Source organism: Mesoplodon densirostris, chromosome 18 (assembly GCF_025265405.1).
Source record: "Mesoplodon densirostris isolate mMesDen1 chromosome 18, mMesDen1 primary haplotype, whole genome shotgun sequence".
NCBI classification, from domain to species: Eukaryota; Metazoa; Chordata; class Mammalia; order Artiodactyla; family Ziphiidae; genus Mesoplodon; species Mesoplodon densirostris.
The window spans coordinates 43,296,522-43,313,307 of NC_082678.1; the positions used below are offsets into that span (position 1 = coordinate 43,296,522).

At 48.7% G+C, this 16,786-nt stretch overlaps 1 protein-coding gene across 7 annotated transcripts in view; it reads left to right on the forward strand.

The window, feature by feature from the left end:
* The first annotated feature begins 36 nt into the window (after nt 1-36).
* CTC1 (CST telomere replication complex component 1) overlaps nt 37-16,786 on the forward strand; it is a 19,250-nt gene continuing 2,500 nt past the window's right edge. For 2 of the 7 annotated variants that reach the window (XM_060082136.1, XM_060082138.1), the window contains exons 1-17: nt 37-86; nt 3,422-3,585; nt 6,500-6,737; nt 6,889-7,097; nt 7,653-7,797; nt 11,116-11,406; nt 11,509-11,637; nt 12,152-12,384; nt 12,511-12,688; nt 12,787-12,987; nt 13,544-13,670; nt 14,281-14,395; nt 14,534-14,861; nt 14,939-15,028; nt 15,271-15,464; nt 16,299-16,360; nt 16,456-16,630. In XM_060082136.1, coding sequence (XP_059938119.1) covers nt 54-86; nt 3,422-3,585; nt 6,500-6,737; nt 6,889-7,097; nt 7,653-7,797; nt 11,116-11,406; nt 11,509-11,637; nt 12,152-12,384; nt 12,511-12,688; nt 12,787-12,987; nt 13,544-13,670; nt 14,281-14,395; nt 14,534-14,861; nt 14,939-15,028; nt 15,271-15,464; nt 16,299-16,360; nt 16,456-16,630 — 2,912 coding nt within the window. In that variant the 5' untranslated portion in view covers nt 37-53. Of the gene's footprint in view, nt 87-3,421; nt 3,586-5,503; nt 5,556-6,499; nt 6,738-6,888; nt 7,098-7,652; nt 7,798-11,111; nt 11,407-11,508; nt 11,638-12,151; nt 12,385-12,510; nt 12,689-12,786; nt 12,988-13,543; nt 13,671-14,280; nt 14,396-14,533; nt 14,862-14,938; nt 15,029-15,270; nt 15,465-16,298; nt 16,361-16,455; nt 16,631-16,786 lie in introns of those variants that run through there. The other 5 variants (XM_060082137.1, XM_060082139.1, XM_060082141.1 and 2 more) reach the window with 5 other exon arrangements.

Below are 16,786 nucleotides of genomic sequence, written 5' to 3' on the forward strand. Positions count from 1 at the left end.
GCCCGCCTTCGAGCCTCGGCGCGCTTTCCAGGGGGTGGAGTCGCCGGAGCATCATGGCGGCGTGCCGGGCTGAGTCTTCTGCCTCCGTGAGTGCTGTTCTCTGTCCCTCGTCCCTTTTTTCTTGCCTGTCCCATATTTTCTTTCTGCTCCTGTAAGCTCCACCTTGCCTCTTTGCCTCCCTGACTTAGCTGGCCGCCCCCAGGCGAGGGGGGACGGTGAGACTCTTCGTCCCGCCCCTCTCACTGGTTCTGCGATTATATTTATTCCATCATGGCTGTGGCTCCGGCAGTGAACCATAAAGACACCTCTGTCCACTCTTTAGTCTTCAAGCCCAGTGGGAAGCCAGGAGCAGACGAACGGCTAACTGTGGGGCTGTGAATTCCTGGGGGAGACCCCTGACGCAGCTGTATGGGAAAGGGGTAACCGATAATCTGGAAAAGCTTCTGAGACCCGAAGTACGTGCAGGAGTTAGCAAGGAAAAAAAAAAAAAGCGCTAAAAGAGGTTTCAAGGCGGAGGCAAAAAACATGTTCAAAGGCAAGAGACAGAGCAGGTGTCTGTGAAAAACTCAAAAAGTTCAGCTGGGTGGTGGTGGAAGGGTCAAAGGTGACAGTCTCGTAAGTCTTGGTAGGCAGTGATTTCAACCGGAGGATAATTGGGAGTTATTGAAGGGTTTTAAGCAAAAGAGTGGATAAGTTTTGTTTTCGTTTCCTGAGGTAGCAGAGTAGAGAGTGGACTGCGGTGGTCCCCAACCTTTTTGGCACCTGGGACCGGTTTCGTGGAAGACAGTTTCTTTTTGGGGGGGGGGATGGTTTCGGGATGATTCAAGCACATTGATTTATTCTGGTCTCTATGCAGTCAAACCTCTCTGCTAATGATAATTTGTTTTTGCAGCTACTCCCCAGCGCTAGCGTCACTGCCTTAGCTCCACCTCAGATCATCAGGCGTTAGATTCTCATAAGGAGCGCACAGCCTAGATCCCTCACATGCGCAGGTCACAGTAGGGTTCTCGCTTCTATGAGAATCTAATGCCATCGCTGTTCTGAAAGGAGGCGGAGCTCAGCCATCGCTGTTCTGAAAGGAGGCGGAGCTCAGCCTTTAATGCGAGCGTTGCGGAGTGGCTGTAAATACAGATGAAGCTTCGCTTGCTCACCGCCTGCTGCTCACCTCCTCCTGTGCTGCCTGGTTCCTAACAGGCCACCGACCGGTACCGGTCCATGGCCCGGGAGTTGGGGACCCCTGGACTAGAGAGCATCAGTTAGAACGCTGTAGTTTAAGTGTAGTAAGAGATGGTAGTGACCCCGACCATGGCAGCAATGTTGAGGTTCCAGAGGTGAAAACAGAGTAAAAAGATACTGAGGAGATAGAATCTAAATTAGGTAAGCTCCCCAGTTTAATACTGATATACGCCGAAGTTTGAGAACACTGTACACTTTTTTCTCGACCTCATCCACTGACTGCATGGCTTTAATAGCCAGTGATAGATGCTGGTTTTTCCTAAATCTCTACTTTGGCTGTGATCTCTCTCCTGAGCTTTAGTTATATCCATCTGCCTGCCAGATTCTCCATCTGGCCAACCTACAGGCGCCACATATGCCCAACAACACTGAGCTTTTCAGAAAATCCACCTCTCTTCCAATATTCACTAACTTGGCAAATAGAACCCTCAACCGAATAGTTCTGCCATTAAATGTGGATGTCTTCTTTCACTTCTTCCTTTCCCTACACAAGACCCAAGTTCAAAACACACTCTGGAGCTAACTCCCCCCACCCCACCCACTCCTGGGTTCTGAGTCAATAGACGGGATCGCCTAAATATCATTTGCATTTTAAACAGAACTTTGGTGATTCTGAGGCATCAGTACCACTTTGAGAAACAGTAGTATTCAGTGTGCCAATGGACAGGTCCTCAGGAATAGGAGCTAAAAGAGAAGATCAAGAGAGGAAGGCAAAAAGTGTGGGAGTCTGATGTTGGTGGGCAGTTCTGAGTGATAACCTGGTCCAATTTTGACAACATTGACCATGAACAAGAGTGTTTGACTGAGATGGGGTGAAGGTGAAGGTCAATGATAGGGCCATCCACAAGGACACTGAAGTCGTCTAGAACTTGAACACTGGTTTTTCAAGCTGTTTTCAAGCTGCTAAAGGTTAACTGGATGTGGAGGAGTGACTGGAGGAGCACTGGAGGAACAGGGATAGAGCTATAATGGTTTTGAATTATCACTGGGGATCAAGAAGGGTAAAGGTCATTAAGTATTGTTGAACTCTGTTGGAATTTTAAAATCTGCTTAGCACTAGGAGTAGGCTGAACTGGCCCTCTCCCCTAGAGTTATCTATATATAAAGGCTACTATGTCCCCAGAATGTGGTACACATACAAAGATGGTTCCTGTCCTCCTTAGGAAGCCCACATCTTAGCTACAAAGACAGAACAGGAAACAATTCCAGTGGGATTGTATCTCATATATATTTAGCTTATAGGCATTCAAATGTATACACTTCACTAAAAAAAGAGGGGGATGATTAAAAATTATACTCTGCTTATGTCCTTTTATGTAATGTCTATTATTAGGCACATTTCCATTTCCATATACATATTACTGTACAGTGTTATGTACTATTCCTTATGAGCAATTTAAAGGATTTTTTTTTAGAGTGACCTTAGACCAGTCTTGTTTTTCAACTTGCTGGCTTTAGAATCAGACCCCATAGAAGGTGGGCCGCCACTGTATCTGGTGGTCATTGCTCCATGTGCAAGGTACTGTGGGAGCTCCAAGGAGGGAGCAGCATTCTGCCAGGGATGCTCAAAGAAGAGTTCACAAGGAATATTTATTCTAATTGAGCACTTGAAGGATTGGTACAGGTTTGTTAAAGAAAGAGGCAAGACCAAAGCTGGATGGCCAGTTGTCTAAGTTGATTGGCTAAACTAAGACTTCTAAGGTTTCTTCAAGCTCTAAACTGCTTTACTTTACATCTTCATTTTTTTCCCGCTTGATTTGTTTCTTTTTTGGCTGCGTTGGGTCTTTGTTGTTGCACGCAGGCTTTCTCTAGTTGCGGCGAGCGGGGGCTACTCTTCGTTGCAGTGCGGGGGCTTCTCTTATTGCAGAGCATAGGCTCTAGGCACCCAGGCTTCAGTAGTTGTGGTGTGTGGGCTCAGTAGTTGTGGTTCACAGGCTCTAGAGCGCAGACTCAGTAGTTGTAGCACACAGGCTTAGTTGCTCCGCGGTGTGTGGGATCTTCCAGGACCAGGGGTCGAACCCATGTCCCCTGCATCTGTAGGTGGATTCTTAACCATTGTGCCACCAGGGAAGTCCTCCCTCCTGATTTAAAAAAAACAAAAAAAATCTATTCCTTTATTATTCCCCAGTTTCCTTGGTGGGCAAGATGGTCAGGAAGGTGTTTGAACTCGCTTCACTTTCCTCAGGAGCAAGCCTGGCTTGAGGCTGCCCAGGCCTTCATCGAAGAGACCCTGTGTCCACCTGGCAAGGAGCCTGATGTCCAGTTGACTCAGTTGGTAATTGACTGTGTGAAGACTATCTGGTTGTCCCAGGGAAGGAACCAGGGTTTAACACTGCCCCTCAGCTACAGGTAAGGAGAAGTGGGGTTCCCAGGAAAGTTAAATTTGGGATTGAAAAGGAAGGACTTATTTGAGTTGAGTAAGGGGAAACTTAAGGGGAGGAAAAGGTGGTCTAAAGAAAACCCCTTCTGCCAGTCTTTCTCATTCTCCATCAAGCTGCTTTCCTTTTTTTGTAGTTCTCCTTAATTGGCTCAAGTCAAGTTTAGAGACAAGGAGAGGGGCGTGAGAAGATAGAAAGAAAATATGGAAAAAGAACCCTCAAAGTGGGGAGAGAGGCTGATACTATTTCATTTTGTGCATTAGGAAACTAAGATACAGACTGTGACTTCAGCAAGTGTAGATCGTTGATTTTGAAAGACCTGAGTTTGAGGTCTTCTGAAGGTGTTTCTTTGTTTTGTTTTGTTTTTGTCCTTTTTTTTAAAATTAATTAATTTATTTATTTGGGGCTGTGTTGGGTCTTCATTTCTGTGCAAGGGCTTTCTCTAGTTGTGGCAAGTGGGGGCCACTCTTCATCGCAGTGCGCGGGCCTCTCACTATCGCGGCCTCTCATGTTGCGGAGCACAGGCTCCAGACGCGCAGGCTTAGTAGTTGTGGCTCATGGGCTTAGTTGCTTCGTGGCATGTGGGATCTTCCCAGACCAGGGCTCGAACCCGTGTCCCCTACATTAGCAGGCAGATTCTCAACCACTGCACCACTAGGGAAGCCCTGTTTTTGTCCTTTGTAATACTATACTACCATTCCTAAACCGTTCTAGGCAATGTTAATAAAGTACTACAGGAAAAGGGTTCCATGGCCAAATAAGTTTGAGAGACATTGCATAAGATAAACTTCTCTAGGAGAATCATGAGGCTCATTGGCATGTTAAAGGCTCCGAAAAGTTCTTCAAAAAGAAACCTGCTTACCTCCTCATAGAAGTAACTAGTATCTGGAGTATGAGGGTATATCATTCTTGTGAATATCTTTATATTTTTTTCTATCCATGCATCTATCCCTAAGCAATATACAGTAGTTTTACATACCTTTAGACTTTGTATAAACAGTACCATACCTTGTATATCCTCTGCAGTTTGCTTTTTTGTGCTTAACATTATGCTTCTGAGATTTATTCACATTGATAGCTCTAGGTCTTTCTCCCGTTGCGGAGCACAGGCTCTGGATGCGCAGGCCCAGCAGCCATGTCTCACGGGCCCAGCTGCTCCGCGGCATGTGGGATCTTCCCAGACCGGGGCACGAACCCGCGTCCCCTGCATCGGCAGGCGGACTCTCAACCACTGCGCCACCAGGAAAGCCCTAGGTCATTTATTTTAACTGCCGTACGGTATTGTTACGTGAATAAACATATCACTGTTTGTTCTTTTTTTAAAAAAGGTAGAAATCTGTTTAGCTTTGTTTATTTTGTTATTTCCCAATAATAACTGAAAATCCAAAAAGAATAATTGAAAAGTGGTAAGTCAGCAATTTTTAGAAAACTTGCAACCTGTTTAAGTTTCTTGTTATTCTTCAGGATAAATGTAGACTAGATAGCACAATATGTAGAAGATGGTGGATGAGGATATAGTAAAAATTATTTGACAGGTATAAATATTCATTCATTTTTCCATTTCCCTTCACTGAGTGCCTGCTGTGTGCCAGGTACTGTGGTGGCCTTGAAAGTTAGAGGGCAGTGGCCCATGCAGAAGGTCTGCAGTTATCACCCTCAGTTTCCTGACCCAAACCCTGAAGAATCTGAGAAAAGTGACCCCTATCCTTACTGTTTTCTGTCCTGAAGGTGCCTAGGGTAAAGGCATGGTTCCCTCCAGTTGTTTTTTCCTAGGCTTTTATAGAAGTAGGGAAAGACAAAAAGACTTTTGAGTGAGACATACCTGGCTTTGCCACCTACACCACTGTGTACCTGAACCTCTGTAAATTTCCTCATTGGTGTGTTTCCAGGGGTTTTTGGTGAAGATTCAATGCAGTATTGAGCGTAAATGGACCCAGTACGGTATGTGTATAGCAGGGGTGCAACGATGTTAGTATCTGTCTTTGCCTTTTATCTGCTCTGAAGTCACTGGGGAAGAATGAGGCAGATGTGGAAGGGGAGTGGGCCATCTAGAACAGCATTTCTAATCTTTAGCACTCACATGTGGCTTATGTTCATGAGTGCAACAAGGAGGATAAATTGTCATGTTTTGTAACCTTATCCTGTTTCTTTTCCACTGAAAAAACCATGGGAGTTGAAGTGAGTGAAAAAACCGTGGGAATGTAATAATGGTATTACAAAAATGTGACTCTATCACAACTTTGATAATTTAACTTGTATCACATTCTCTGCGATATACCTCACAATTGGTAGTGACTCAGCAGTGTTGCGGCACTTTGCTTAAGAATGGTTGATCTCAAACATCTCTTGAGATTTGGGAGCTTGTGATATCAACTCCCACCTCAGCCTCGGCTTCCCAGCCAGTCTCTAGTACTGTGATACTCCAGACTAGGAAGGAAACCTGGCTGGGGCCAATGAGGTTGAGCCATTAGGCAGATGCCTTAGTGCCCCCACTGACGTTCTCTGTGGAGCTGAGAGCTGAGATGCCGTCAGGGGAGCAGTTTGTGTCGTCTCTAAAATGTTCTCCCCACATGCTCATCTCCTCAGGCTGCTCTTACATTCCCACTCCATTTCTCTGGGTCCTCTCTGTGGCACTGTCTTGTTCAAGATATGACTCAGCACAGACTTTCTTCCTGCCTTCCCTAGGTACTACCCAGTGTTTGGACCCAGACCCCATCCTCATTTTCTTAGGCCCTCACTCCCAGTTTTTTCAATCCATCAAACTTTCTTAGTCCAGGTTCCCCATTGATCTTTCCTTGGGATCTTGGGGGATTTGTTGGGGTTGAGGATAAAATTCCTAGGCTTGAACATAGCTTCACAAAACCTCTGTTCCCTTCACTCTGCAGCTTTGTCTCAGTAAAGGACCTCAGGACCCACCAACGTCTCCCATGCTGCAGCCACTTGTCCTGGAGCAGTACTGCATACCAGGCTTGGGCCAAAGAGGCTGGACCACATGGCGTCCCCCTGCCCCGGGAACGGCTGATACTTTTAGGGACACTAACAGACCTATCAGGGGACTTGGAACAAGAGTGCAGGAATGGAAGCCTCTATATAAGAGATAACACTGGTACCCTGGGCTGTGAGGTGAGTAGGAAGGGGCCAGTCAGATCCCTCAGATACTAATAAGAATGGTGTCTAGGGAGCAAGACAATTAAGTCTCTGAGGGAACAAAGATGGAGGCGGGGTGGACTGGATGCTAGGGTCCTGATTAATCCTTGCCCTTGGTCTTTTCTAGCTCATAGATCTGGACCTTTCTTGGTTGGGCCATCTCTTTCTGTTCCCCAGCTGGAGTTACCTCCCTCCTGCAATGAAGTCCTCAGGAGAAGGGCACTTGGAGCTCTGGGGTGCCGCTGTGCCAGTGTTTCCCTTGACCGTCAGTCCTGGCCCCCTCACCCCCATCCCTGTTCTCTACCCAGAGATGGCTTCCCACCTGCTCAGGCACAGGTAACTCTTCCGTGTAGGGGAGGAGGCAACACTGTAAAACTGGGATGATGATGGTGGGTCAGTGGAAGGAGGGAAAGAAAGGCATTGAGAGTAATATAGATGGAATGTTCCAAATCAGGGGAACAATGGGGCCTCTCAGAAAGTTAAGAGTCAGATTCTTCAAGGGAAGTTTGCCTTATCTAAGGGCAGGTAGAGTTTGAAGGAGGTTTTTTTTTTTTTTTTTTTTTTTGCGGTACGCGGGTCTCTCACTGCTGTGGCCTCTCCCGTTGCGGAGCACAGGCTCCAGACGCGCAGGCTCAGCGGCCATGGCCCACGGTCCCAGCCGCTCCGCGGCGTGTAGGATCTTCCCGGACCGGGGCACGAACCCGTGTCCCCTGCATTGGCAGGCGGACTCTCACCCACTGCGCCACCAGGGAAGCCCTGAAGGAGGTTTTTAGAACAATGGCTTTGGGTTATGGAAATTTTACATCACTACTAGATTATAGTGGAAAGGAAGGCATTTGTAGGGGAAAAAAAGAGAGAAATAAAAATGACTTCTCTCTCTACTTTTTTTAGAAGCAAGCACAGAAATGTGCAGCCAAACCTTGCTGGGGAGCTGGTTCGATTGAGCGCTCTGGTGAAAAGTCGAAAGAAAGCCTACTTCATTCTGTTTCTTGGTGGATCATCCCCAGTTGGCAGCCATGTGTCTGTCATCGTGCAGGTGAGGATTAGGGTCAATTCAGGGGTGTGGAGGTGTGGAAGGGGGGTACAAACTCCTAATAGGAAAGATAACATCATAGGAGGAACCAGGTAGGAAAGGAGGACAGCTGGGGAGAGTTGTTTCTGGAATAGTGCTGTTGAGGGAGCAGTGTGAGTGACGCCTTCCCTACATACAGGACGTGGGGACTAGACTTCCCTGCTGTGCAGCTCATTCGAGGAGACAACTTTTGTATCATGTGTCCCATTTTGAAAACCTGCCAGAATCACTTGTTTTTCCCCTGCATTAGAAGAATGAGCAAGGAAAGTATTTATCTTAACACCATTGAAACATGAAATACATGTACTTTTAGTAAAACTTGGTACTTATTGTTGAGTCTTTTTACATCAACTGGTACGATTTTATTTTTTATTATTATTATTTTTAAAGTATGTATTTATTTGGTTGTGCCGGGTCTTAGTTGCAGCAGGGTGGGCTCTTTAGTTGCGGCTTGCCAGCTCCTTAGTTGTAGCACATGGGCTCCTTAGCTGTGGCATGCAAACTCTTAGTTGTGGCATGCACGTGGGATCTACTTCCCTGAGCAGGGATCGAACCTGGGCTCCCTACATTGGGAGTGCAGAGTCTTATCCACTGCACCACCAGGGAAGTCCTTGGTATGATTTTTCTTCCCCCCCCGGGTATGATTTTAAAGTCATTCATTTTTATACTGATTATTGTTATATGATTTATACAATTATCTGAATAAAGTTTCAGAAGCATTCAAACCAATTAAAGGATGAATGGGCTCTTTAACATGCATATCGAAAAAGGAAACTATGAAATTTACTAGCACTATAAGAATTCTTACCTGTATCTCTGTGTGTCATGAGCTGGAGTAACAGTAATTAGAGTATAAAGAAACTAAAAAAGCTTACAAACTACCCAAATTTCTAATCTTGTTTTTTCCTTTTGGGTTAAAGAGGAGCTTATGTATATTGTTTACATTAGAATGTTTTAAGTCTCCTAGAGCATTCAAAAATTCTGAGCATGGTAGGATTGGCTCATTTGAGGGAGAAAGCTCTGAAATGCACTTGAATTTCTGCAGGGCAACTAAAGTAGGCCAAGGCCTTTGGGTAGTTTATAATCTTATTGTAGATTTTATATCATACTGATTTGTAAAACAAGCAGAGAATAATACAGAACAGTGTGTAAGTTCCAAGGTGTGTGGTATAGTTGTAACTGCTATAGCAGGTTAGCTAGAGTTTATTATGTGGAGAGAAGCCTAAAGACGGAGAGTTTAGACTCGATCTGGTTCTTGAAGGTGGCTATGATTTGAATCCCTAGAAGAGAGGGAGGGCCGTCTGGGACTGGAGTATCACCTGTACCAGGATTGGCCCTTTATTGAGTATGTGCTGTATGCTAGGGGCTTTGGTCATTTCAGAGGCACAAAATTGAGTAAGTTGATGGCTCTTGTCCTCTGGAAGCTCTCAGCCGGATAAGTGAGTCAGTGATTACTGTTCAGGGTCATAAGTGCTGGGGTAGAGACATGCACATGCACAAGGCACTGTGAGGGTGCAGAGATGGGCTTTGGAATAAGTCTGGGAGGTCAGGGGAGGAGTGATCTTGGTTTGTTTACAGGCTGCTGAAGAGACACATTGGCGAAACACTGTCACTCTAGATGATCCCAGTGAATCTCCTCCATGATAGAGGAGTGAGGTCATGTCTAGAAAGACTGAACTCTGAAGAGAGGAGTAAAGGTTCAGGGTAAACTGCTGTGCCAGGCAGTTGAGGATAAGAGATCGCTAAGCAGTGACGGAGGCGCAGCTGGAGAGGGTTAGCGTCAGTGTTTTGCCCTGGGGTGGTGTGGGTCTGTCTTCCTCAGTAGGGTTTTTGCCTTAGAAGAAGAGTTGAGGAAAGAGGGCTGTGGTGCTGTAAACTCAAGGGTGGAGTGTGGGTAAAAAGGGCAGGATTCAGGGGATAGGTATTCAGATCCTGGCATTTGGACAGAGGAAGGGAAGGACCTCAACGTCTGAATAAAGGAGAAGTGGCTGCAATATTGGGAGGTCCTAGTAAGAGCCCAGGGGGAGCAGGGGAGAGCAGAAGCAATAGTATTCAGTCATTCATTCGTGTGTTCAGTCAAACCATCATTAGCTACTTGTTTTGCATAAGCAGTAAGCTTAAGTGAAATCTTAGCAATACCTTATGATGAGTTGTGACGTCCAAGGTCCGACTGGTGGTACTCAGCTGGTTTTAGAGAGAAATGGGGGGTCTGTGAAGCCGAGCATAGGGGACTGTGAAGTTCAAGTATCCAGAGTCATCAGTGTGTTTTGAAGCCCCTGAGAATGGCAGCCGTGCTCTGGGAGGGACATGCCCTAGAAGATTGTTATACTTATTAACGGTCTCATCTATGTAACTTTTTTCCTTTTGCTTAAATTTCTTCAACAACCACCTTTCTCCATTCCATATGAGACCCTCTGCCGTTCATTTTTATTTTCCTAGTTGGATGTCTCTCCCTTTCTGAAAGATTGAAAGTCTTCAGCATGTTACTTCTGGGGTTTTTCTTCATCTCGGCCCTTCCATCTTGTCTCTGGCAATTGCCAAGGACATTCCTCCTCCATCCTGGCCAGGGTTTTCACTGCCTTGCTCATTCTGGGTTCTGAACATTTCTGTGTTGTTGCCTGTTGCTTGAATCACGCTTCTCTCTCGTCTCTACTTCAGCAAAGCAGAGATGGCCTTCAGGACCCTGGCGAGTTCAGCTTCTTTCACTTGGCCTTCCTGATCATTCCAGCCCATCCTGACCTCTTTCTTTCTCTGAAACCTTACCGGATGTGTATTGTTTTTGCCACTTGATCATACATGGCTCCATGTTATTACTTGGGTTTGTGTCTGAGCTTCCCCGTGGTTTGAAATATGTTGGAGATGAGAGAAGTCTATGATATTTCCCTTAACATCTGTCCCAATACTGGATGCTTATGTACCGTGTGCATACTGATTAAATAAGTGAACGTTGTTTGTATGGCTGGTTTGTATGTTGGAGGGGGATGGGGAAAGGGCAGAATTTTCTGAAAGGAATATTTATATATTTTGGAGAAAGTTGTAGGGATGGTTTGTGCCTTGGGGGACGGATTAGGAAATATTTGCCATTTCCTGTGAGAGGGGAGAGATCCTGAGAGTTCTGTCGCTTAAGATTTAATTGGCGAACAGGGAAAATGAAGAGGCAAGGAAAGGCTCTCGAGGAGTAGGTCTTTGAGGGTCACATTGTGATGGGAAGGGACCCTGGCAGAGGGGCGGCATCATGGGAAGCCTCTCACGTAGCGTGTTGCCTGCTTCCACACAAGCCAGGTCCCTGCCCAGCTGGTGTGGCACCGAGCCCTTCGGCCTCATAAGGCCTATGTGCTGACGGAGCTGCGAGCGTCCAAGCTCCCTGGTCACCGTTACCGGATTTGGATGACCAGTCCCTCCTCCCAGCTTTTGCCCCTGAAACCAGAATATGTGCGAGAGCTGGAACTGGAGCTGGAAGGAGCCCCCTTGGAGACCAGCCCCCAGCCACTCCCCATACTCAGCAATCCGCAAGACAAGAAGGGTCCAGGTCCAGACGGTCTTGTCCGGGACTCCAGGCTCTTATCATACACGGTGAGCATAAGGGAGAGATCCTTGAGCCCGAAGGGCGGGAAACATGGCGGTCTCCAAAGAGGAAGGGAACAGGGATCACCTGGCCCTCCGGCTTCTTTGCAGGGAACGGTCACTGGCACGCTGAATCAGCCTGCGGGTCTCTACGAGCTGGACGGGCAGCTGGGGCTCTGCCTCGCCTACCAGCAGTCCCATGGCCTCAGGCGGGTAGTGCGACCAGGAGTCCGTCTGGAGGTATGTGAGGGGCCAGGGCTGGTGACAGAAGGAGACCCTTTCAGTAGCTTGTCTGACCTTTACGGGCTGGTCCTTCTTTGCAGCAGGTCGACGCCTCTACAGCAAGATTATAAAAATAATAAATGTGTGTTGGGGTGTGGGGGTGCTTTTGTTAAGAATGATTTGGACGAGAGCTCAGATCGGAAGGGAGTAGAGAGTGGGGCTCTGGGAGGAGCGGTTAGGTCCAGAGCCTCTCCTTTCCAGAAGGGCCTTCCAACTGGAGTTGAAGTGCAGGTGAGCAGCCAGGGCCCCGCTGGCCAGGAGCCCCCAGGCCCACAGGAAGGCTGAGTGAGGCTCCTGGGAGATGAAGCCTTACCGCAGGGGAGCGGCTTGTGATGGAAGGCGAGGCATAAGGGGCTGGAGGGAAACAACCTGTAAAGGAGAAATTGTATTTCTCCTGGGACCCAGGCAGTGGAAAACTGCATTTAACTCTGCCTGGGATCACTGAGTTGCTTTTTCCCTTCTGCCTCCCCAGCTCCAGGATGTTCACCTCCTGCAGTCAATGGGTGGGGGGACGAGAAGGCCCATGTTAGCCCCCTGCCTCCGTGGTGCCGTTCTACTTCAGGGCTTCTCTCGTCTGATGCCTGAGACTCAGTCTTCCCACCGAGCCCCTGGGGCCTCCCTGTACGAGCAGCTGGTGTGGGAACATCAGTTAGGACTTCCCCTCTACCTGTGGGCCTCCAAGGCCCTGGAGGAGCTGGCCTGCAAGTGAGGAGGACAAGGGTCTGGGCTGGGGAGGCGGTGGGCGTGGGACACTTCCTCTGTCAGCAAAGCCAGATTCTGGGAGAGACAGGGTCTTTGGGGGAGGTGACTCCGCTTCTTTCCGTGGCCAAGGCTGTGTCCCCATGTGCTGAGACACCACCAGTTCCTGCAGCGTTCCTTGCCCGGGGACCCCAGCCTGGGGCTGCAAATCCTGGCCCCGACCTTGGAGGTTCTCGTTCCACCTGGCTGCCCCGGTCGGAACACACACAGCGAGATCCTTGAAGAGTCGCATCACTGTCCACTGAAGAAGGTCTGAGGATGTGGGGGAATGGAGTTGGCAGAGCTAACGCCCTGGGGGACACCCCGGGCACAGGGGACACCTAATCTGGTGTCTCTTCTCTCTGACAGTACGCTCGACTGCAGACCCCCTGCTCTTTCCCTACGCTGGCCGCCCTGAAAGAGGAAGGGAAGTCCAGGGCCTGGGCCTCCTTTGACCCTAAGACCCTTCTGCCCCTCCCAGAGGCTTCTCACCTGCCCAGTTGCCAACTCAATCAGCGCCTGGCCTGGTCCTGGCTCTGTCTGCTGCCCTCTGCCTTCCACCCGGCCCCAGTAAGTGCGTTTCCAGCGGGGCTCAGGGGACTTCCTCTTTTTGCCATTTTCACTACCACTACCGTAGTCCTTTCTTGTCATTTTGACTACACTAGCCTTCTCACTAGAATACTCCACCTCTTCTTGGCCCCCTCTAATCCGTTCTCTTGCAGCACCTAGAAAGGGATGGGGTACAATTGAACATCGATTATAAAACTCTCTTAATTTAACTGCTTCTCTTGTTTCTACCAGTGTGTATAAAATCAAACCCAAACTCCTTGTTATGTCTTGGGAGGTCCTCCATGGTCTCCTAGCTCTAACCTCGATTTGTATACTTTCTCTCTGGCTACTAAATGTGTGAATGCAGGTGCATTTTTTCCGCATCTGTCTACCTCACTTCAATATAAACTCTTTGAGGTCACAGACCATGTTTTTGTGGTTCACTTTGTAGCTCTAACAGTTAACACAGTGCCTGGCACGTGGTAGATGCTCAGTATATTTGTTTAATAAAACTTGATGCCTCGGCCAGTATATCTGTTTAATAAGACTTGATGCCTCGGCCTTCATCTCCATGTAGGTTCTGCTTGGGATTCTGGTGCCTTCATCTCGTAAAGGTTGTCTGCGACTTCAGGACCAAAGCGGTTCCCTCCCCTGCCTACTCCTGGCCAAGCCCTCGCAGCCCGTCACTGACCCCGGGCTCATAGGTTTGGAGTTCAGAGGTGGAGAGAGGTGGTGGTGGGGTAGAGGTTCTCTGAACTGGGGGCTTGGCAGAAAGCACTGCTGGGATTTACTAGAGATGCTGGAGTGGCTTCTGTTGATCAACCAGTCTGGTGGGAGGTGTAGGAGGCTGGTATTGGCAGGTGGTGTAAAGGAGCAAGGGGTTCCCGGCCAGAACTACAACTCCCAATATTCACTTCTCCCTCCCTAGGCAAACCAGGATGACAACTTCCATTTCTTACCTTCTTAGTGTGGAAGAGTAATGGGGCTTATTTGGGCTTATTGAGGTTTGTAGGCAGGGAAACCCCAGAGAGGAAAGCTTTTCAGATCTCGGAACAAGCGTTTTAGGGATTTATGAGAAAGCAGAATCAAGGCCTCTCAGCCTAGGTGGCCAGGGTTGGGATTGGCCGTGCAGATGGAATGGTTTCTTCCTTGGAGGTATGACTCCTCCAAGATGAGGCTCAGGCCTAGGCCTTCACGTTGTGTTAGGGGAGCAGCTCTGGCCTGAGTCAGGCCGTGAGACCTGCAGGGCGGTCGGCTTTACTGCCCATCCCACAATCCTCTCCTCTTGCCAAAATAGAAAACTTTCTTCTCCAGGCTGCCTGGTGCGGGCGGAGAGGTTCCAGTTGGTCGTAGAAAGGAATGTCAGAAGCACCTTCCCTTCCTGGAAGGAGCTGAGCATGACAGTCTTCATGCAAAAGAAGCAGGCCAGGTTGGTCCTTAGGCTGGTGACTGTCCTCTGAGTCCCTGAGGGGAAGGGGAAGGGCCCGGTGCAGGTGGTAGAACTCTGGGGCCCACAACATCCAGTGCCTGCATCGCTAAGAAACCTATTCCTTGTCTCTCCCGACAGAGTCTATGTCCAGATTCTTCTGGCTGATGCCCTGATCCTGTCTGTGCCCAGACCCGTCCTTCACTCGGCCACCTCCTCAAGGCCTCCTCAGACAGAGCCCTCCCTGCCAGAGGGTCCCCACATAGGACAGAGCCGGCTGTTCTTGCTGTCCCACAAGGAGGCACTGATGAAGAGGAACTTCTGTGTCCCCCCAGGAGCCAGTTCGGAGGTGCCCAAGCCCACCCTCAGCTTCCTTGTGTTAGGGAGCTGGCTTGGGGGCACCCAGAGGAAGGAGGGAACTGGATGGGGCCCACCTGAGCCCAGGGAAGGTGAAAACTCAGATCAGAAGGTAAACTGAGGCCTGGGGCCTGGGACCTGACCTCCTGTGCCCCAGCCCCTGTCTGAGGGGCCCTGCTCTCTCCTCAGGTTCTCCTCATCTTCCTGAGCTCCTCAGTCCGCTGGTTTGAGTTCCTGCACCCAGGGCAGGTGTACCGACTCGTGGTCCCTGGCCCTCCCGTGAGTGCCCTAGTTCACCATGCCCTTCCCCGGAGAGCTTGTTTTGGCTTGGGGTCTGGAGAGGAACTTCTAGGTCTCCTAGAAGAAGGGTGGATTTAGGTCAAATAGAAGGCCTGTCTGTGTCTGGATCACTTTCCTTCACTAGGCTCCAGAGAGGAAACAAAACTGCCTCGTAGTATGTTAGGAACCTCTCTCCGGACCAGGACACACTCAGAGACAATCATCTCCCCATTTCCTGGCAGACACCAATGTTGTTCAAGGAAGGTGGTTCATCCTGCATATCACAGCGTCCTCCGGAGCTGGCTGGCTGTGCGTCCTGCCTCACTGTCCAGGATGAGTGGACCCTGGAACTTGCGAGCTCCCAGGACATCCCAGAGGTGCTGGGTATCAGCAGGGCACTGCCTGAATCCTCGCTGACTGACCTGCTCAGTGGCAAGTAAATGTCCACCAGCTTCTCCAGCTAGCTGCTCTCTCTTCCTCTGCCGTAGTTGGGTCGGATGAACAGCCCATTCTCTGCTACAGTGTGTGTTTCTTGCATGTGATTTAGCTCCTAGAGGAATGATGTCAGTGTAAGATGCAAGTTGTGTTTCACACTTGATTTTCCCCCAGTATGTTACTGTTCTGAAATGACTGAGTAGGCTTTCTCACAGTTCAGGAAAAGCTTCAGCAATAAAAGGAAATATAAGAAAAAAAACAAGGACAAAGCTTTAGGGAAGAACCTTCCTTCAGTGCAAGAAGTGGCTGGCTTATGGCTTCAGGAACAGCTGTACTTTCCTCGTGTAGGCTTTTTTGGGGTAGCTGCAGTGCCGTTGAAGAAGCTGCAGAGATACTCCCCCCCTGTGTAAACAAACAAACAAACACCCTACTGGATTACATGTGTAATTTTTACAAAACTGATCCCTATCAGAAGTGAAAGTTTTCAAGGACCTATGATTTGAAGGGAGTGGGCATGGGCCCCAGCATACAAAGCTGTGAACGATGGACTGACCGAGATTCTAGGTGTAAAGGCAAGTGGAGATTCACCTTTGCTGGGGCGTTTCTTGGTGAGGCCTCTGGGTGCAAGACTGTGTGGGTTTCGAGTGATCTGCGCAACCCTGCTTTTCCCATGAACCCTGTTACTTGTAGCATGCGGTTTGAGACAGTGCAAGGCTTTCCAGGGCCTCATAGATAATGTTCTGGCAGACACTGTAACTCCTTTCTGTCCTTGGATCTGACTCCATTCTCTGCTTTCTTATGCCTCCATTCTCATTGTATTTCTCTGACCTTCCAGTTTCACAGATTCCTTGGTGTCTTTCTCAGCTGAGATTTTGTCACATCTCTGGATAAAGCCTGGTAATGACACCTCTTTTGGGGAAAGGTATGAAATTGAGTGATGGGACCTTGTGATCCTGAGAGAGACCACTGACCCCTCGCCTATCCTTCTGTAGGGAGCTCTGGGGCCACGAGACGGTGTGTGAAGCTCACCGTAGCTCTGGAGACGGCCGACTGCGAATTCCCCCCTCACTTGGACATATATATTGAAGACCCACACTTGCCTCCCCCACGGGGACTTCTTCCAGGAGCCCGAGTCTACTTTAACCAGCTAGAGAAAAAGGTTTCCAGGTGAAGATCTGTGTTGATGTCCTTGCCTCCCCTTCCCACTGATGTGGTTCTCTTGAACGCTCGCCCCTACGTGTGTGGCATGGACACCTTCTCTTTGGTATTACGTTTGCTGTGTTTCTCTGGTGTTTATGCCCTCTGCCCCACGAGATGTTCCAG